Genomic DNA, 17,217 nt, shown 5'->3' with positions numbered 1-17,217 from the left:
AACCACCTGTCTTGCAGTGAGGGAGATGTCTCCTAGCTGTGAAGAAGTGAGGTGGTATGTTTAAAAGACTGCAGGAAAGGACTATATGGGTAGAGCTGGCCTTAAAGCTGCTGGGTCCAGCTAAAGCACCACCTCTCCTGTTCTGTTCCACCTAAATCACAGAAAAAAAAAATTTAACTAAACCTGCATTGTGGGCCCTCAAAAAGCCCATTTTGCTCCTTTGTTCAGAGCTGTTCAAACTATGGCTGTTGTAATGAAGCAATGCCTGGTAAGGCAGTCAGTTAGCACAAGCCTTGAATTTAGCTTAAACCATCAGTGGCTAAATGGTCAATGGCACGGTGAAAAAGCTATTGAAAGAATAGATGTATGAATTTTGTACAAGACTTTCTCTGCCATCTTATAATGTTTTAAACTGATTGAGCTTTTTACTAGTTTTGACATATTTGCCTGCTGCAGAGCCCTTGTTTCAAAGACTTGTGAGTGCAGGAATAATTTAACACTGATCAACACCTAACACTAATTTGTTCACTTAGGTTGTGTATGTGTCAGACTTCTTCAAAGTGAGAGGATGTACATTTCAACCAAAAGAAGATTCCCATACAACCCTACATGAGACTCCAACAAATGGAAATCACTTTGGCAGCAATCATCAACCATGAAGAATGACCCGTATCACCTACATTGCTCTGAAAGGAAACAATTTCACAAGTCTAACTCTGTAATATAAGTAATTGCCTTTAAGGGACTGCTGCTGCTCTTGGATGCTCACTTTACCTGTATATAGTAATATCTACCACAGTTATTGTACATCTAAACTTTAAATTTCTGTTGGTTCAAGCTCTTGCTTAAAAGAAAGCTATTACAACTGTAAATTTTTATTAAAAACTGTAACAAATTATATTACATACACTGCTGTTTGTACATGCCTTGTTGAATCAACTGTGGTTTAAGTAAACACCATTAAAAGGAATTACTTGATATGGAAGCCACATGTGACACTGATGAATTTGTTCCATCATGTCAGTATAGTTTCTGGAAGACATCTGCTGTTACAGGTAAAGGCTTGCAGCAAACACAATATCTCTCTTGATTTTTGTAATCCCTATTAAGAAGGAAAAAAACCATTAATATCTAGGAGTCTTGACTGACACAACCACTGTTTAAAGAACAATTACAAGCATGTTACAGGTTATTAATGGATATCATTGTACAACCATTTTTAGCCACCCTTTAAGTCAGACTTCGTAATAAAGATGTTCTCTGGAAAGGTAACAGCAATGGTGCTGTTTACTATGATGGCAACACAAGAAGTTCACATTACAAAACTATTCACCTTCAGTCCTCACTACCTGTGCAGCCCCTTCCCCCATCACTTTTTCTTCTAAATTGCTTCATGTACTGTGAAAGTGAAGTACATACCCTCTGCAAACTTATTTTCCAGCTCAGTGTTCCCAATGGCTTTTGCAGCCTGGCACATCTGCCGAAGCAGTTCTTCTAGACGCCTCATGCAACGAATTATGCTACCTGTATGAAAGAGCAAGGGACAACTTTATGCCACATGATGTAACTGGTCCTGAACAACCCTGTTCAATTTATCTAGAAGCCAAATGTCTTAAACTTAATTTCTGTTTGCACAGTGAATTTCTCTGTGAGGCATTTCCTTGAAGCTGTTTCCAAATGCTTGTCCTTTCTACTCTCTTTACAGTCTCTAACTAATATCTAATCACACTACTTTCTGGGCTATTGAGTAATTCCTAGTCGATTTTTTCTTTCAAGAACTTGTTGAGACTTCCTCAAAAACCACTGAGCATTAGGAGATTCATAACTTATCTGCTTCAAGAACTACCACAGGTTTATTTTTGGGGCTGTTTTTTATAAGCCTTAGTTCTTTTGTTGGCAAAGGCAGTAAAACAGTAAGTGATCTGTCTCACTAATCCTGAGCTATTTAAGAGTTCATGGACCACTCTACCACACCATGCATGGTTCCAATAATGCACACAAGCATCTTGCCACAGCTCCTACACTGCAACCCAACACTCACTTGTGATTTATTATGCATTTATCTCCTCTTTGAACTTTCCTCACAGCTCAGCCCAAGTCACTGCTACAAATTTCACAAAACAACCCTAAATGCTTCTGCTCTTCTGGCCATAAGCAAGCAGTATCCTGTTTGGTCATCTCCTCCAGCAGCATCTCCAACAGTCAAAATTACTGTAGGCAAAATAACTGTTAATGGGTAATTATGGGATGAAGGGCTTGAGAGCAGCCCTGCTGAGAGGGACTAGGGGGTGCTGCTGGATGACAGGCTCTGTATGACCCATCAATGTCACCTGCAGCCCACAAAGCCAACTGTATCCAAAGCAGTGTGGCCAGCAGGGCGAGAGAGGCAATTGGCCCCTCTGCTCTCATGAGACCCCACCTGCAGTGCTGCATCCAGCTCTGGGGTCCCCAGCACAGGAAGGACATCAACCTGTTGGGCCACCAGAGGAGGGCCACCCAGATGATCAGAGATGGAACAGGTCTCCTTTGCGGACAGGCTGAGAGAGTTGGGGTTGTTCAGCCTAGAGAAGAGAAGGCTCCAGGGAGACCTTATTGTGACCTTTCAATACATGGAAACACCCAAGGTCAGGCTGGAGGGGGCTCTGAGCAACCAAATTTAGGGGAAAATGTCTCTGCTCACTGGAGGGGGCTACAACCTTTCTATTACCCCATTAAGGCATAATACCTGAGAAAAAAATCCCCAGTGTGAAAAGAATATTCAAAGCTCCTGGGAAAGTGAGACATGATAAAGTAATGCTTCTCTTCTAAGATTCATAGGGCCTCAATAGGCCATGTCAGTTTCCACAGTGAGAACAGTCTGGTGTAAGAGCAGCAGTTTGTAAAACCTGTTGCAATGACACGAGATGGAAAAACGCACCCATAGCCTACTGAGCACAGAGCACACACCAACACAAGTGACCTGAGGGCAGCTGCCCCAGCACGGCTGTGCTGCACTGTGGCAGGCCCTGGCTCAGCTGTCAGAGATCCTGCTCATCTCCACTTATAAGGCCAAGCCCCGACAGCCATTCCAGGGAGTACTGGTTTACAGGCTGGGCTTGTTGCAGACATAGTTTTTTGTGGAAGGAAAAGAAAACTGCAATTTAAAAATGAATTATTATTGTTTATACTTCCATAAAGCAGGAGTTGGTCTGTCATTAACAGACAGGATATTTAATTCAGTTTAGCATTCTTTCCTAATGGCTTTGAAAAGCTGCTCTTATTTTTATTTCTTCTCAACACATAATTCAGCTTTAATTAAAGACAACGTATTTTCATTACCATATCAATGCTACTCCACTTTGTGGCAAACACACTTGGTTCTTGGAACACTCGGGCTTATTTTGTATTCTGATTTTCTTTTAAATCACTACAGTTACTTGGATAACCAAGGAAAACTACTCTGGGATTTAGGAACACCACAGACCTTTTAAGGCACACATAACCAACAATGGATGCCTGAAGTGCTTTCCTTCCTTTTGGATAAAGCACAGAAAACCAGCCTACTGAAAGTTAAGGGAGAAATCATGCATTGACTCCTGTTACAAGAGATGACCTCAAAAAAGGCCACTAAGATCTAATTTTGAGGAAGCTGGCACTGTTGAGTAGAACAAAGCTGACTGTCTGAGTATAAATATGGTAAATGGAAAATGCTACTACCCAGTGTATTCTGAACATTAAAGTGTCAATGTAAACATAAGCCAGCTGCTTTAATGTTCCACATACTCAGGGTGCCTCCATAGCAAATAGAAGGCTCAGATACTCCTTGAAATAGGAGGAACCTGTTGACTGCAGAAGCAAAGACTGCCAGTATTTGTGTTGCTCAAAAGCAACTTTCTTTAGAAAGTTCCTGGGTCTAGACATTGGATTATGTGCACAAATTGTGTGCATGAATCCCCTTGTTATAAAGGAACCTGCAAACCTCTGCGAAGAAGAAAACAGCATTTAAGCAAGGCAACAGTGACAGTAACAACTCAAAAAGGAAAATTTCTAAGAGTGGTGTATCCATCCTACTCTTCACAACTTCCAACAGGCTGGTTTTTTATTCTGGCTTGACCTTTAGTGTTGACCATTCTTGTTTGACAGCCCTTTGGATGGTTTGTTTTTGCAAAATACCAGGCCTGTAAATCATCATACTTTACAAGTGAAAACAAAGTATTCTTCCTCAAGGGGCAGTTTCTAGTACTCCAGTTTTAAGAACCAAATTAATCCACCTGACACGTTATATCTAGGCTTTGCAACTATCTCTATTGCACTGCTGTACAAAACCATTTAAAAGAGAGACTTGGTTATCACTTCTCACTTCTGCCATCATTAAGTCAGCAGGAAGATCTGGTTATACCAAATAAATAAAAAACCTAACTATAATGAGGACAAATGCAAGACCTGTACTTCCTGATGACAAGCATTTGGAACTTGTTTTTTTCCCCTTTATTAACTAGAAAAAGTAAGCATTACCTTTTGTTGTAATGCTTAGAATTTGAGTTTTATAGAAAGTTTTTGGAATACAGTGACATCCCTTTAAAAAGGGATTCTAGATTCTAAATCATCAACAGTGTGTAAGTATAAATTTAAACATATAGCAAACAATTTTTTCCCCACTTGATTTTGGCCATACAGATGCTTGAATGCATCTGAATTTATGGTAAGGTTATTCAGTATTACCATTCCCTGTTGTAGAATTACAAAGTCATACCTTCTAAAGAACAAGTGTTTAGCCTACCTTCAAAGACATCTGTCATTTTGCAGATGTGAGCAAAGTTAGCTCCATTTGCCCATGTATACACAACATCCATTAGGTTGGGTCTGAAAGAATTCAAGTAATTTTCTTCATCAGTTTCCAGTTTTGCCTCTGCTGACACCTTTGCGATTCTTTTTGCACACTCCTGTAAAATAATATATTTTGTACGTATAATATAATTAACCAGGGTAACAATTTAACTGACAAAAAGACAGCAATTATGCACATTATTAGGTACTGCATTACAGGATGAGGTTTTCTTTTTAGCACAAAATTACTCATAATCAGAAAGTAAACCACTGTTGACATGAAGTCTGCCTACACTAAGAATCTACAGTATAGCAGACAAGCTTATAAAACTTTTAGAGGCTTGTCCTAAATTAGCATAAAGATTTCTTGCACACCATATAATGTATTATTAACTACACATTGCAAAATCACATGCAGTGCCAGCTGAATTCACTGATGATTCAAAATCAGGTCTTTACTGTACACTTATGATACATTACTCATGAGCTTTGCTCATGTCAACATTAACATTAAACCATTTAATGTCAACATTAAATCTGTCTGAGCTCAGACAGATTTCTAATTACCTGCATTTGCCGAAGTGGTCCTGCCAACTGTTCAGTCAATTTTGGCATTTCACTGGACTGAAAAAGAAGATATTAAACAATCTGAAGTGCTCTCATACATTTCCTCTATACCAAATTAAATGCAAAACGACAAGTTCAATGCATGATTCTGCCACTCTGCATTATTCCAATAAATTCTCAAATGAGTTGCCAAGCACTAAAATTACTGAAGTCCTCAAATGTTTGTTCCTCAAACTAGATCAGAAAACAAAATCTTTCTGTGAAGTATACCAACGTTATGAAAAGCAGCACCTGCTTTCTGGATACTTCCAAAATTCCCTCTGTTTAGTTGCATCATAGTTTTAAACTGACGAACAAACTGCCATTAACTACTTTGACAGTTACAAGCTTTAAGAATACAAAATGTTTTTAATAACTTAAGCATCAGTGGCAATATATGAAAACATGGCTTTTCCAAATACAGGAACATCTTTATGCTCTAGCTGGTTAGACTCAAGTACTATTGTTGAGTGAATCCCAATATTCTAATTAACAATGGCTTACCTTGGTTTCCCTTCTACTAACAAATGAAATGCATTAGCATCTGCTGCTAGTGGTTTTTTTCCATATTTAGAATCAAGCTGTTACACCTTGCTACCTACTTGCAAAAATATTTCACATGGTTCATATGGAAGTTTATTTTTATTAATTTTATTAATTTTTTGGGGTGATACCAACCTTGTATACAGGCTTGCAGGTGGGAAAACAGTAACATCTGGTATTAAATGCCAGATTAAGTGCTTTTAAAAACATATCTGATTTCAACAGCCTTTTTGCTATCAATTCCATGTGGTACTGCCATTTCAATCAATGGTCAAGGGTACTGACCATGTAACATAACACAGACATGTCTGAGGATTAAATACATGCTCATCCCAGAGTGCAGGGTGCAGTTATTGTTAAGCATCTTCTTGAGAAAATCATTCTACATTTTCTATTATATGGAGGGGTGTGTGTGTTTTAACAGCAGCACATATGCTGAGAATCTTTCGTTGCAAAAGGAAGACTGCAATTTAACACAACCTGTCTCTCATGAGGAAAGAGACTTCAGCATTGAAGCTGAAATGTTTTTACTAAGTTCAATGGGCGTTCATGTCAAACATCTTAGGAAGCAATTAAAAATGTGCAATGGCTCATACTGTTATGACCAATTTCTGCAACTGAATTTAAAACAGTATTGTTAGAATACAGGAATGTCTACAATTCTTGAATTGAAGAAGTAACTCACATTCTCTTGAAACACGAAACAGCTGAGTAGTGCAGTTGCCTGCTCTGCAGACAAATCATTGAAGAGCCCATTGAACATCATTTCCGTCAGGAGTAGTTCATCAGCACTAAAATAAAGAGAATGAAGCTTAGGGGAAAGACTTACTGATATGTAATTTTTAAATTAAGAATTATTAATCTGTTTTGTGAAGCAACTGGATATGGATTAAAAAACCAGCATCTTAATTTTACTGTGAGGGACACGAAATAGACACACACAAACAAGTACATCAGCTTTTTAAGGGGAATGCTAATGATTAAGAGACTGCAACAGTATTTTAAAGAAACTAAAAGCACTTACTGGACTAAAATAAAACTCTCCTGACAGATCATACGAGTTAGTATAAATAGTTGAATTAGACAGTTTCTATCAGACAGAATATCAAGAGAACAGAAAGAACCAGGGAGTTCGGTAACTTACAAAAAGGACTAAAACTAGTACTGTTGCTGCTTAGAGAAAATTCAACTGGATATTTCCAAAATACTGGAGAAAGGAACAAACTTGCTTCAATTTACTTGAAGAATAAAGACTTAATAATGAATTATAAAGTAACTGCATGATGCAGATACAAAATCCAAACATACATCTATTTTTAGAGTTAATAAAAAAACTGCATAGAGTGGGGGAAAAATCAATGCATGATTTTTTTTTTTAAAGAGAGATGTGTAACTCAAACAACTCCACACAGTCAGATTCAGTTTCCCCACTTGCTATCAGATTTTGCAACATAATTAGCTATCAAATGTTGGTAGCAGCTTTCAAACTTACCTGTAAGACAAAGAGTACAGCAGTCACTGTGACTTTTAAAAATACAAAATCCTATCAAAATCTGAGTTACACTGCAAGATATTAAAACCTGATTCAGGATTTTTTCACCTTTTTTAATATATATGTACCTGATAAATATATTACAGTAAAATGCATCACTTCACAGATTCCTATGGAAGCAATTTCATTCTATTGCAGACCTGTCAGTGACTTTGTAACTGCTGACAATCATTGCTACACTCATTTGTGACTGACTGTACCAAGAGTCCTGGTTCAACTTCAACCACAGAAATCAAGACATTCCCTCAAGAAATGTACAACATTAATTGAAAACACATGCTATTACCTAAGTCAGGCACAAAAATAGCCATTGTTTTAGCATTTTCATGTCTTCATTTTAATTTTAAAACCTATTGTATTTTGTCCTTAAGTTGCTACCTTACTTGCACTGCTTGAATCTGTACATTACCTTTATTACACAGAACACAGTCTCTAAAGAACCCTTTTTCTAATTTTCTCAAAACTTTAAAATATAAACATAATGTACTAATTTTAGCAAGGACAATAAAGTATATATACATGACAATGAACAGTTTGCACAGAAGCCAGTTACCTGCTGATTTCACAAGCAACCCGTCCTTTCATCTCAATAACATCTGAAGACGTGGCAAACCCCAGCCTTCTCAAAACACGCTTGCGGCATTTGAGTTCATCCATTTGCAGGACAGTCCTGGCTTTCTTCAATTCTCGCTTTGCCACTTTAATATCCATAGCAATCTGGGGGGCCAGAAGGAGAGGAATTACACCTTGCTGGTTTAACAGATGCAACTGTTTTAAAGACATTGTTTAATTTACAAAAAGGCCTCAGAACAATGGTATATGAACATACTACTTGACTAGTTGACTTGCCTAAGTATTCGAAGAGGAAGGTTTAAAACAGATTTAATAATAATAGTAAAAAAATCAGCTCCATATACCTACTGAAATCTCTGGTAAGCTTGGGAAGTTAAGCTATTTACCCACAGTGGGAGACAAACCAAATCAGCCCACACTAAAAAGACAAAGAATTCTCTGCTGAGAAATGAGCGCTCATCCTCTGAGACCTAGACTAAGTCTCAGCTAACCAATTATTCAATGAAATGTAAGCCAAAGGCATAATCTTCTGCTACTGGAACTTCTACAGTGGCTTCTCCATCAGTCACCATCTACATCCTTACAGCAGACACCCTCGCAAAAAGCTGCTCGGTTCATCAGGTCTTACCACATGCAACTCTGTGCTGCCCATACCAGAACCACCTCACTTCTGTGAAGTGGCTCCTGGAGAACCTGTTTTCTCAAGCAGCATAGAAATATGAGAGCTGGTTTTATGCATAACTGATTTCAGTCTAAGACAGTACAACTCTATAGAAAATAAGTAACTGCATTCCTTCCAGGCTGACAGTCAGCTCAGGAAGCAGCAGCACAATGATTTCTCTGGTACACTCCTCAAGCTAATAAGCCCCATCAATTCAACTTAGGTTTGCACAAGTATATTAAAAAATATCAATTGAAGTTATTTATAAAGACTTTCCTATACTGCATTGTGCTATCCCTATTCAGTGAAAAAAACTCTGGTAATCTTCTAATTCCTGAAAATTTCCTCTGAAGTTTTCTTTTCATCTGAAAAGATTTTTTGCATCTGTATGAAGGAAGGGCACACCTTTGCATGTGTACAACGGAAGGGCCACCACCAACTCAGCAATTATTTTAGTGAGATTCAGTAATTTTAAGAGTTGATTTGGGCTTTACAAAGAAAAAGAAAAGCAAGTAAGACAACAACCTCCCTCCCCCCTCTGCAGCTAAACATGAAGTAATTTGGTTTGTATCTTTACCTGTGCTTTTTTTTCACAGAGTTTGTATATGGTTTCCAAGTTTGGATCGTTGTGAAGAGGATGTGAATACATCCTATGCTCAAATGCCTCTATTTTTTGGATTACTTTTTTCAACCCTTGGTCTTTGATGCCCATGTCATCAATAGGGTCTAGTAAGGGCACTCCATCAGGAAAACGTTTCTGTACCTCCTAAAATTACGAAAAAGGTTTTTTTAAGATAAGTAACAGTAAAACAAGCTGGTATAACTACAGAGACACAGAAGGCTGTAATGTAAGTTATGTGATGTTCTGCAGTTTTCAAAATCTGTTTAAAATTACTTAACAAGGAAAAACAATTGACATACGTTGTGGCTTCCAACACTATTAAAGAGTAAGGGTGAAGATGTGACAGAAACTTTACACGAATTTCTTTAGAACAAGTTGCCTTGAGTTTAAGAGTACCTCCCCAAGCAGAGCAGAGTACTTACACAGCCTAGTGGAACTCACCTGTACAGATTTTAACACACTTTGCCTGTTATCAATAGGCCTCAAGTCTTTTGGTATGTAGAGTCGGACACTGCTGATAGCTGAGACAAGATGCACCAAAACGGGAACAACCTATCAAAGAGTGTATAACTCATGAATCAGTAAAAAACATACCTCTTATTACTGGTCCATGGCAAAAACTTTTCAAAGGAAAAGGAAAACTTAGTGCTCAAGAACACTAAGTAACACTAAGTGGGTAAAGGAGTATCAGAAAGTAGGAAAATTCAGCTAATGACCTAAAGTATTCATAAAGACGAAAAGTAATTGTTCAAATGGGAAAATCTGAACGCAGTTACATCTGGAGAAAGACTACAACTGAAAACAAAACAACAGCTTTTCTATTACCTTGTGTCTTACCTGCTGGAATACCTCTTCTGATCCAAACCAGACAAATTATTGTGCTATACTTAACTACGAATGCTACCAACAAAGAACATCAAGACAGAATATACATCTTCCTAAGCATGAAAACCATCATGACACCATGAAGAATCACTACTGCATTAAACTCCAAGGTTTATATGGAGTTTCTGAGAACAAACCTGCAGACAAATTACAATTTTCAGATCAAAGGCAGTGTAACTGTTTGTCTTGATATAGGGTTTCAAATTGAAAATTTTAAATAATGCAAATATTTTCACTAAAAAAAAATTTCAATTTCATTTTAGAATAAGAGAGTTTTGCAAAGCTGTCCAGAGAGGTGGTGGAGTCACCATCCCTGGAAGGGTTCAAGAAACAACTGGCTGTGGCACTTCGTCCTATGATGTAAGTGATAAGCTGGCGTTCAAGGGTTAGACTAAATGATCTTGAAAATCTTTTCCAGCCTTAATAATTTTCATAAATAAAAAAGGAATTCTGTTCCCAGAGACAAGATACTGCGAAAAAAAGCATCTGTCAAACAGTACTACTAAAAATGTATTACTTTAATTGATTAAGAAGGCAGAGTTAGGTGTACAGATTCTTTCTCTTCCTTAAATGTATAGTCCCTCTTTTACCAGAATGTGCAAATGGTTTGGAAATGAAGATTTGGGAAAGTTTATAGGAACTACTGGGAATAAAAACATGTAACAAACCTGCATCTCTCCTCTCTCATCAGGTCTGGCTGGCTTTGCAGACTCGGTAGCAGAATTTTTCAAACTGTCTTTGCTGCAGCGCAGAAGCACTTCAACTACATACAATGGGTCCAATTCACCAGAATTTGGCTGTTGAGGGTACAGAAAAAGTGCAGGTCTGTAGCAGTTATTTTAAAATACAAGCAGGAATGAATGCAAAACACATAATTTCTCCAGCATTAAAGTTATGAATTGAGCCATGTCTCTTACAGAGTATCAGTTCAGTGTTGCAGTACACTCTGAAAACCCACACTCTGGTGAACTCATTGGGAGATCCCTCCCATAGAAAAACACACTTGAAAAAATTACTCTCCCCCATCCTCCCTTGCCAGAGTAGCCTAAAGTCTGCTTGAAGTTTCAGCTGCATCTGCATTTTATTCTATATGTAGCTCGTTCAAAGTAAGCCAGTATGTTTTAAAACTGTAATGCATATTTGCATCATGCTAGCACAACTTTGCGTTTGAAAAAAAACCCAACCCAAAATTTAGAGGATCTCTTTCATTTGCAGGTTCAAGTTTTCATGCACAACAAAGACCACAGAAAAATCTTTCAAGCATAACAGCTTATATCTGTGGCAAGGAGAAAGCTGCATTTTACAGGCTGCATCTTTACACAACCCAAATTGTATCCATAACATCTGACATTCATTTAAAGAACACAGACATGTAGATGTGGTGATTAAAGACTACTGTTCACAAGGCCATAACCTTTTTTACACCCTGCTTTAAAAAAGACTGGCAATAGTTATTTGGATCAATATGCACGAGGGTTGCTCAAATACACTCCTACTACAAACAAGTACTTTTAGGACTTTGAACAGAAGCAAATTATAGGCCCAACACAAAAGGCAGACATCATCTTTTAAAATACCATATGTAAGCTTTCTGCTTCCAAATACAAGAGAAAAAGAAGATATTATTTTCAAAATCCCATCTTAACTCAGTTCATTTTTACTGGGCAATATTTTTCATTACAAATCTATAACATACTATTTTATTTCACTGCATGCCAGCTAGCATTTTTAAGGGATTCTCAGAAGTGCTATGAGAAAGTGCCACCATAAACTAAAGAGAAAAACAGGGTTATCCTATTGTACAAGCTAAATTATTTCTTCAAGAAGTACCAATTACTTGCTCAGGAAGAAACTGTTCCTCTGAAATATATCCTACATTTGCAGAAAGCACTCACAGCAAGGTAGAAGATCCAAACCACTGTCACCCTCTGAATTAGAATTTTAAAATACCCACATGTACCCAGACCAGTATCCAGGCCAAAGCCAGGGAAAGCACAATGCTGACTTGAATGAAGTAGAGACTAACTCATAGCTGCACAAGTGTGCTACAGAAAATACTATAACTAGAAATATCTAGAAAATTATGAGAGGAAAAAAATATGTCTACCTGAAATTGTATTGTAAACTTATTAATAAAGCAGGAGTATAAAAATCATTAACATCTGCTGCTAATATTTCTCTGTTTAAGTTTACATACACCAACAGCTTTTAGAAAATGCTGACTAGACGTGACTCCACCTACAACTGCTTTTTTAACATGTACTGTTTTCCTTCAACAGGATTTCCTACAACAGTATAGGTACTAAAAACCACTACAGTCTAGAACAGCAACATGCTTCTATATGCAAGAATAAAAGGAGACTAGAACTCTTAAAGCACTTGTTAGCCACAAACTTCTCTATCATATCAAGTTCAAATGATTCTTTAATTCATCCTACATCAAGTCACATCCTTCAAGGACAAAATTAAGTCCTTTTGAGCAGAGTACTGCAGAATTATTTGAATTCTTAGGATTTTAGATTTGCCCTGAAACACCTCTTACTTCAAGTGTTTGGAAACAAACCAAAATAAAAAAGATGATTGTGCCCAGGAACCAAGAATAGAAAAAAACCCAAATTCAGAGTCCCAGACAGGTAATATCAAACTTACAGACAATTCAATGACCACGACAAAAGAGATGTTTATGTAGTAAACATTATAAATAAATAAGGATTATAATGATCTAAACAGGGAAGATAGAATTGCAGCATCTCAAATTTTGGTATCAATAATTTTTAACAGACAAAAATTTCATGTCTAGAATCAGGGATGAAATAATACTGACTATCAACAGCACAACAGTATCATTAGCTTACTGCTGGCACAATCCAGTGGAAATAAAATTTCTCACTCAAAAATTTTTATGGGGTTTTATGAATTCCAAAGGACATAGTTAATGTGCTGCCTACTATCATGTAGAATATATAGCAAGCATCCCTGCTTCAGATGAATTCTATTCTGAACAACAATTGATAGAAAAGTGCTGTTTGTATTGACAGTTTCATGGAACACTGATTTGTCTAATTACATTGGAAAATCTACATATAATTAATAATAAACATAACTGACATAACTCATGCATTTGCAAAGAACAAGGAGTATTATGTGAAATACAGACATACTATAACCCAAAATTCATTATTAATTGCATAGATTTCTCATTGGAAAAAGGATTTAGGAACTATGATATAGCAAAGAAAAATTTGCAACTAAACTAGCAATACAGTCTAAATTCAACATAATTCCTAAAAGTGAGCCCAAAGAACTGTTCCACTTAGAAGTGGATGAAGGTCTAAAGATACAGCATAAGTAATATCTTTCCAGTACTAGATAAGTATACTTGCATACTTTAAATAGTAATGGGGAATGACATCTGTGTCTCAGGACAAAAAAGCATTGAATAGACACTAAAATGGGTAAACAACAACTTCAAGTAATTTGTTTTGCCTCTGCTCATAGAAACTAGTCTTTTCATACTGACTTTAAAAGTTACATTGCTTTAAGTTTGTTCCTTAATTTCCAGTATCTATTGTCATTCTTTCCACACACTCAGAAGGAAAAATTCAACCCAGCTGAGAGAACAACTTAATGAAAAAAGTGCTGCTGGAGCCACATCCATCTCTTGCAAAACGGTCCATAATTTCAAAGCTAATATTCAAGCCCAAAGGTTACACAACAGTAAGTGACACAACAGTGAGACAGGCCAGATAGGGAAGTCAAATATATATGTGAATAAAATATGACACAGATAGAAGAAATGCCTGCAAGTGACACAGAAGTTGGCAATTTTACAGAGAAAGCTGGAACTAGGGGACAATCTGGTTTATTACTTGTGCGTCTCTATGAGAAAAGCAATCCACAACCAAAGATTTAAGCAACAGCAGTAACAGCCCAGTTTTTCAACTTGAAAAAAGAAAGAGATACGACTGTCAAAAGGAAGATGGAAAACAAAACAGCATCTCTTTTAGTAAGTTCCGTATGAACATTTTTCTCATTTCCTCTCTACTGAATATATATTAGAAAAGTACCAAAAGGTGCCACAATGAACAGGCACCACCAGAACTTAACAGACACAACCTTACATTTAGCCCTAGCAAATAAAGGCAATGATCTGCTAAAATTACAGCCAAAATGCTATCACAGAAAAATATGGTTGTAACCTGGGTTTTCATTTACAGAGCAGAGAAGCTGGTCGAAACATTTCTGAAAGGGAGACCAACACACCATCTAAGAGTTACACAAAGACCAACAATGAAAATGCATTTCTGGAAGTCTGGCTTCTATTGCATCACTGCCCTCTGTCTTTTCTTCCAAATGTCCTCAGATCCATTTCTATTGTTTTGCTCTCTTTGTATTTTAATTTTCCAACTCTATGGCAACATCTCCGAGGACAAGCAATTCCATGTCCCACGTCCTAATTTAGGACTCAAAGCACAATTTGCCAGTTTAAGATAACCTACTCCATAGAGCCAAATGTCAGTCTCCCACTGCTCTCAGCCCTCACATAGGGCTTCTATAGATTTTCTGAGAGAAAACAGTATATTTATGAGAGAATTCAGTATCTTTCTTGTGAACAGCCTAAATTAGCACTGGCAATGTCTCAGAAACAACTTTGAAACATTTTCAGTGCTATGTAAAACCAAGCATTTCCTCCACAAATATGTTAAAAACTGAATGCCAGACTTGGAGTTTTCTGCATCCTTTATAGTATTTCTTTACACTCTCACTTCAGGAACTTCGGAGCTTTTTGTAAATTTGGGGTAAAAGGAACTTTTTTTGCCTTTGAGAACTACAAAGAAATAGGAGTTTTATCTTATTTTCAGAAAAAACAGTCTGGTATATATTTTGGTAATGGAGAGAATGTGTATTTTACCTTAACATTTGATTTCTTTGAGAAATTAACAACCACTCCCCATCCGTAGTCATCACCTTCATTCTTCACCTGGAAACATGGCAAGATGTTATAATTTAACATATATAACAACATTCTAGCATGCACAACGTTTTGTATTTTTGATATTTACAACAGCAGTCATGGACTACTATTCATCATGAAAACAGTATTTATTTTAATGCATTATTGAACGCTTAGCAAAGAAACACATATCAAAACTGGTGTGTAGTGTGACATATGTAATTTTTCAAGATGGTAAACTGGGTAAAAAAATGAACCTTGCAGATTTCACAAATAGGTGAAAATGAAAAACAAAATAAAAGAAAAATCAAATTACCTTTACCAGTCTTCCTGGCTGTAGAAAGGGCAAGCAGTACTTTGGTTTGTGAATATACTCTTCAATATCTTTACCCAGTTTTGCAAGCTGCTGGCGGATTCTGTAGTATATCACCACATTTTCTTCATTAGGAATTACAATTTTGTTGTACTGTGCTTCCAAATTATTGACTCCTATAACGAAAAGGAAAATCTCATGAAAATTAATAGCTTCACAGAGATTGTTTTACTTTCAGATCTCCGCAACTAATATTTTGTGACCATTTCTAGTACTAATTTTTTACTTACAATAAACCATTCTTTGGAAAGCTAGAAATCTGTGCATTTATCCACTGAATTAAATACCAGTGTTATTTTCTTAAAATAAACAGTTTGAGAAACTGGAAAAGTCTGACACCAAATTATCCAGTAATAACAGATCTAAGTTTGCACAGAAGCCACACAAAAAGTTGCAATGATTTTGTAGATAGGTCTACCACTACAGTGTCTACCATTGCTTTTTACCTCCTCCTACAAATATAAGATTGCTCAAAGGTATCTTCTAAAAAGATGTGTTTCAACAAGAGGAGAGTTGTTAGAAGATGTTCCTCCTAACTTGTTTTAGGCTCTGATTTATTAATTGAAAATCAGTATTTTCTTTTTCCAATATTTTTGTACCTTATTTAAGCAAATCAGTTTTTATTCTAAACAGTATGAATCATTCTCTTCTTCTGGTATTATCACCAGCAAACAATAATGAAGAACAGATTATAAAAAAATCTCTTTTTCCTCTCTACCAACTCATCCTCTTGCATGCTGTTTTTGAAGGCTCATAAGTGGCCTGGAAATCCCACTTCACAGGGACTTGAGAGATAACTCAGGTAAGTGCTCCTTATTTTTACCTGCCGATTTTGAAAAGTAATAAGCCATCCATTCATATTCATGGCATACTTTCTTCCTAAGTAGCCAATTCTCTCCTTTTTGTTTTTAATTGAAGGGACTACAAAATTCTAATGCCCAGTATGGTGCCTAAACTGAAACTGTCCAAGAGCTATGAAAAATGTTCTTCAGCTCCATTTTTCTATTTAAACATCAATGTTGGAATGGCAGAATAAAGATCTAAGCCAAATGGAACAGGGAAATGAAGGAAGGAAATAAATATTATATTTAACTACTACTGCGCCTGCAAACTAACAGAAAGGTAATTGAAACCCTCCCTCTGCATGGCTATATAAACACTTTCTCTTAACATTCAATTAACAAATGAACAGAAAAACTGCTCAATAATCATAATTACCTCTCAGGTTCTTAAGATTCTCCTGGATTAAGTTTTGAAATCTCCCTCAGTGGTTGAAATTTCCAGACACTGACTTTGGCTCAAGAAAACTCACTACTCAAGGATTGTGGGTCAAAATGTACTTACTCAGTGGAGTGCAATTAAAGTCCCAGATCTCTCTGAATTTTTCTCTGTGTTATAATTAAACTTTTCTTACCTACACTACTTTGAATGCAGTGCAGTTAAGTTCTTTTTACAGCTTGTACTGAGATACTAAAAGATGAAAGATTTTCTTCTCTAAGGTTTTTCTTCCCTGCATCTTAGATGAGCCATGGAAGTTTTAAATTGTTCTTCCTTCTTCCCACCCTATAGTTTAGCAATATAACAACCACTCTTGTCTGACTCACAGAGGAAAGCTCTCTTCATAAACTGACAGTGCATATCA

At 36.7% G+C, this 17,217-nt stretch overlaps 2 protein-coding genes across 3 annotated transcripts in view; one reads left to right on the top strand and one right to left on the bottom strand.

The window, feature by feature from the left end:
* Window positions 1-985, top strand: part of PLPP1 (phospholipid phosphatase 1) — a 63,392-nt gene extending 62,407 nt beyond the window's left edge. For both annotated transcript variants that reach the window (XM_064405510.1, XM_064405509.1), the window contains exon 6: window positions 534-985. In XM_064405510.1, the coding sequence (XP_064261580.1) occupies window positions 534-659 (126 nt within the window). In that variant the 3' untranslated portion in view covers window positions 660-985. The remainder of the gene's footprint in view (window positions 1-533) is intronic.
* Window positions 858-17,217, bottom strand: part of MTREX (Mtr4 exosome RNA helicase) — a 43,597-nt gene continuing 27,237 nt past the window's right edge. The window contains exons 17-27 of the mRNA XM_064405508.1: window positions 15,519-15,691; window positions 15,161-15,229; window positions 10,917-11,045; window positions 9,805-9,915; window positions 9,319-9,507; window positions 8,061-8,224; window positions 6,641-6,746; window positions 5,374-5,430; window positions 4,760-4,922; window positions 1,420-1,524; window positions 858-1,102 (exon numbers count right to left, since the gene is read on the bottom strand). Coding sequence (XP_064261578.1) covers window positions 1,050-1,102; window positions 1,420-1,524; window positions 4,760-4,922; window positions 5,374-5,430; window positions 6,641-6,746; window positions 8,061-8,224; window positions 9,319-9,507; window positions 9,805-9,915; window positions 10,917-11,045; window positions 15,161-15,229; window positions 15,519-15,691 — 1,319 coding nt within the window. The 3' untranslated portion in view covers window positions 858-1,049. The remainder of the gene's footprint in view (window positions 1,103-1,419; window positions 1,525-4,759; window positions 4,923-5,373; window positions 5,431-6,640; window positions 6,747-8,060; window positions 8,225-9,318; window positions 9,508-9,804; window positions 9,916-10,916; window positions 11,046-15,160; window positions 15,230-15,518; window positions 15,692-17,217) is intronic.

Source organism: Passer domesticus, chromosome Z (assembly GCF_036417665.1).
Source record: "Passer domesticus isolate bPasDom1 chromosome Z, bPasDom1.hap1, whole genome shotgun sequence".
NCBI lineage: Eukaryota > Metazoa > Chordata > Aves > Passeriformes > Passeridae > Passer > Passer domesticus.
The sequence above is the reverse complement of the archived record's forward strand: the minus strand, read 5'-3'. Positions and strand labels throughout refer to the sequence as shown.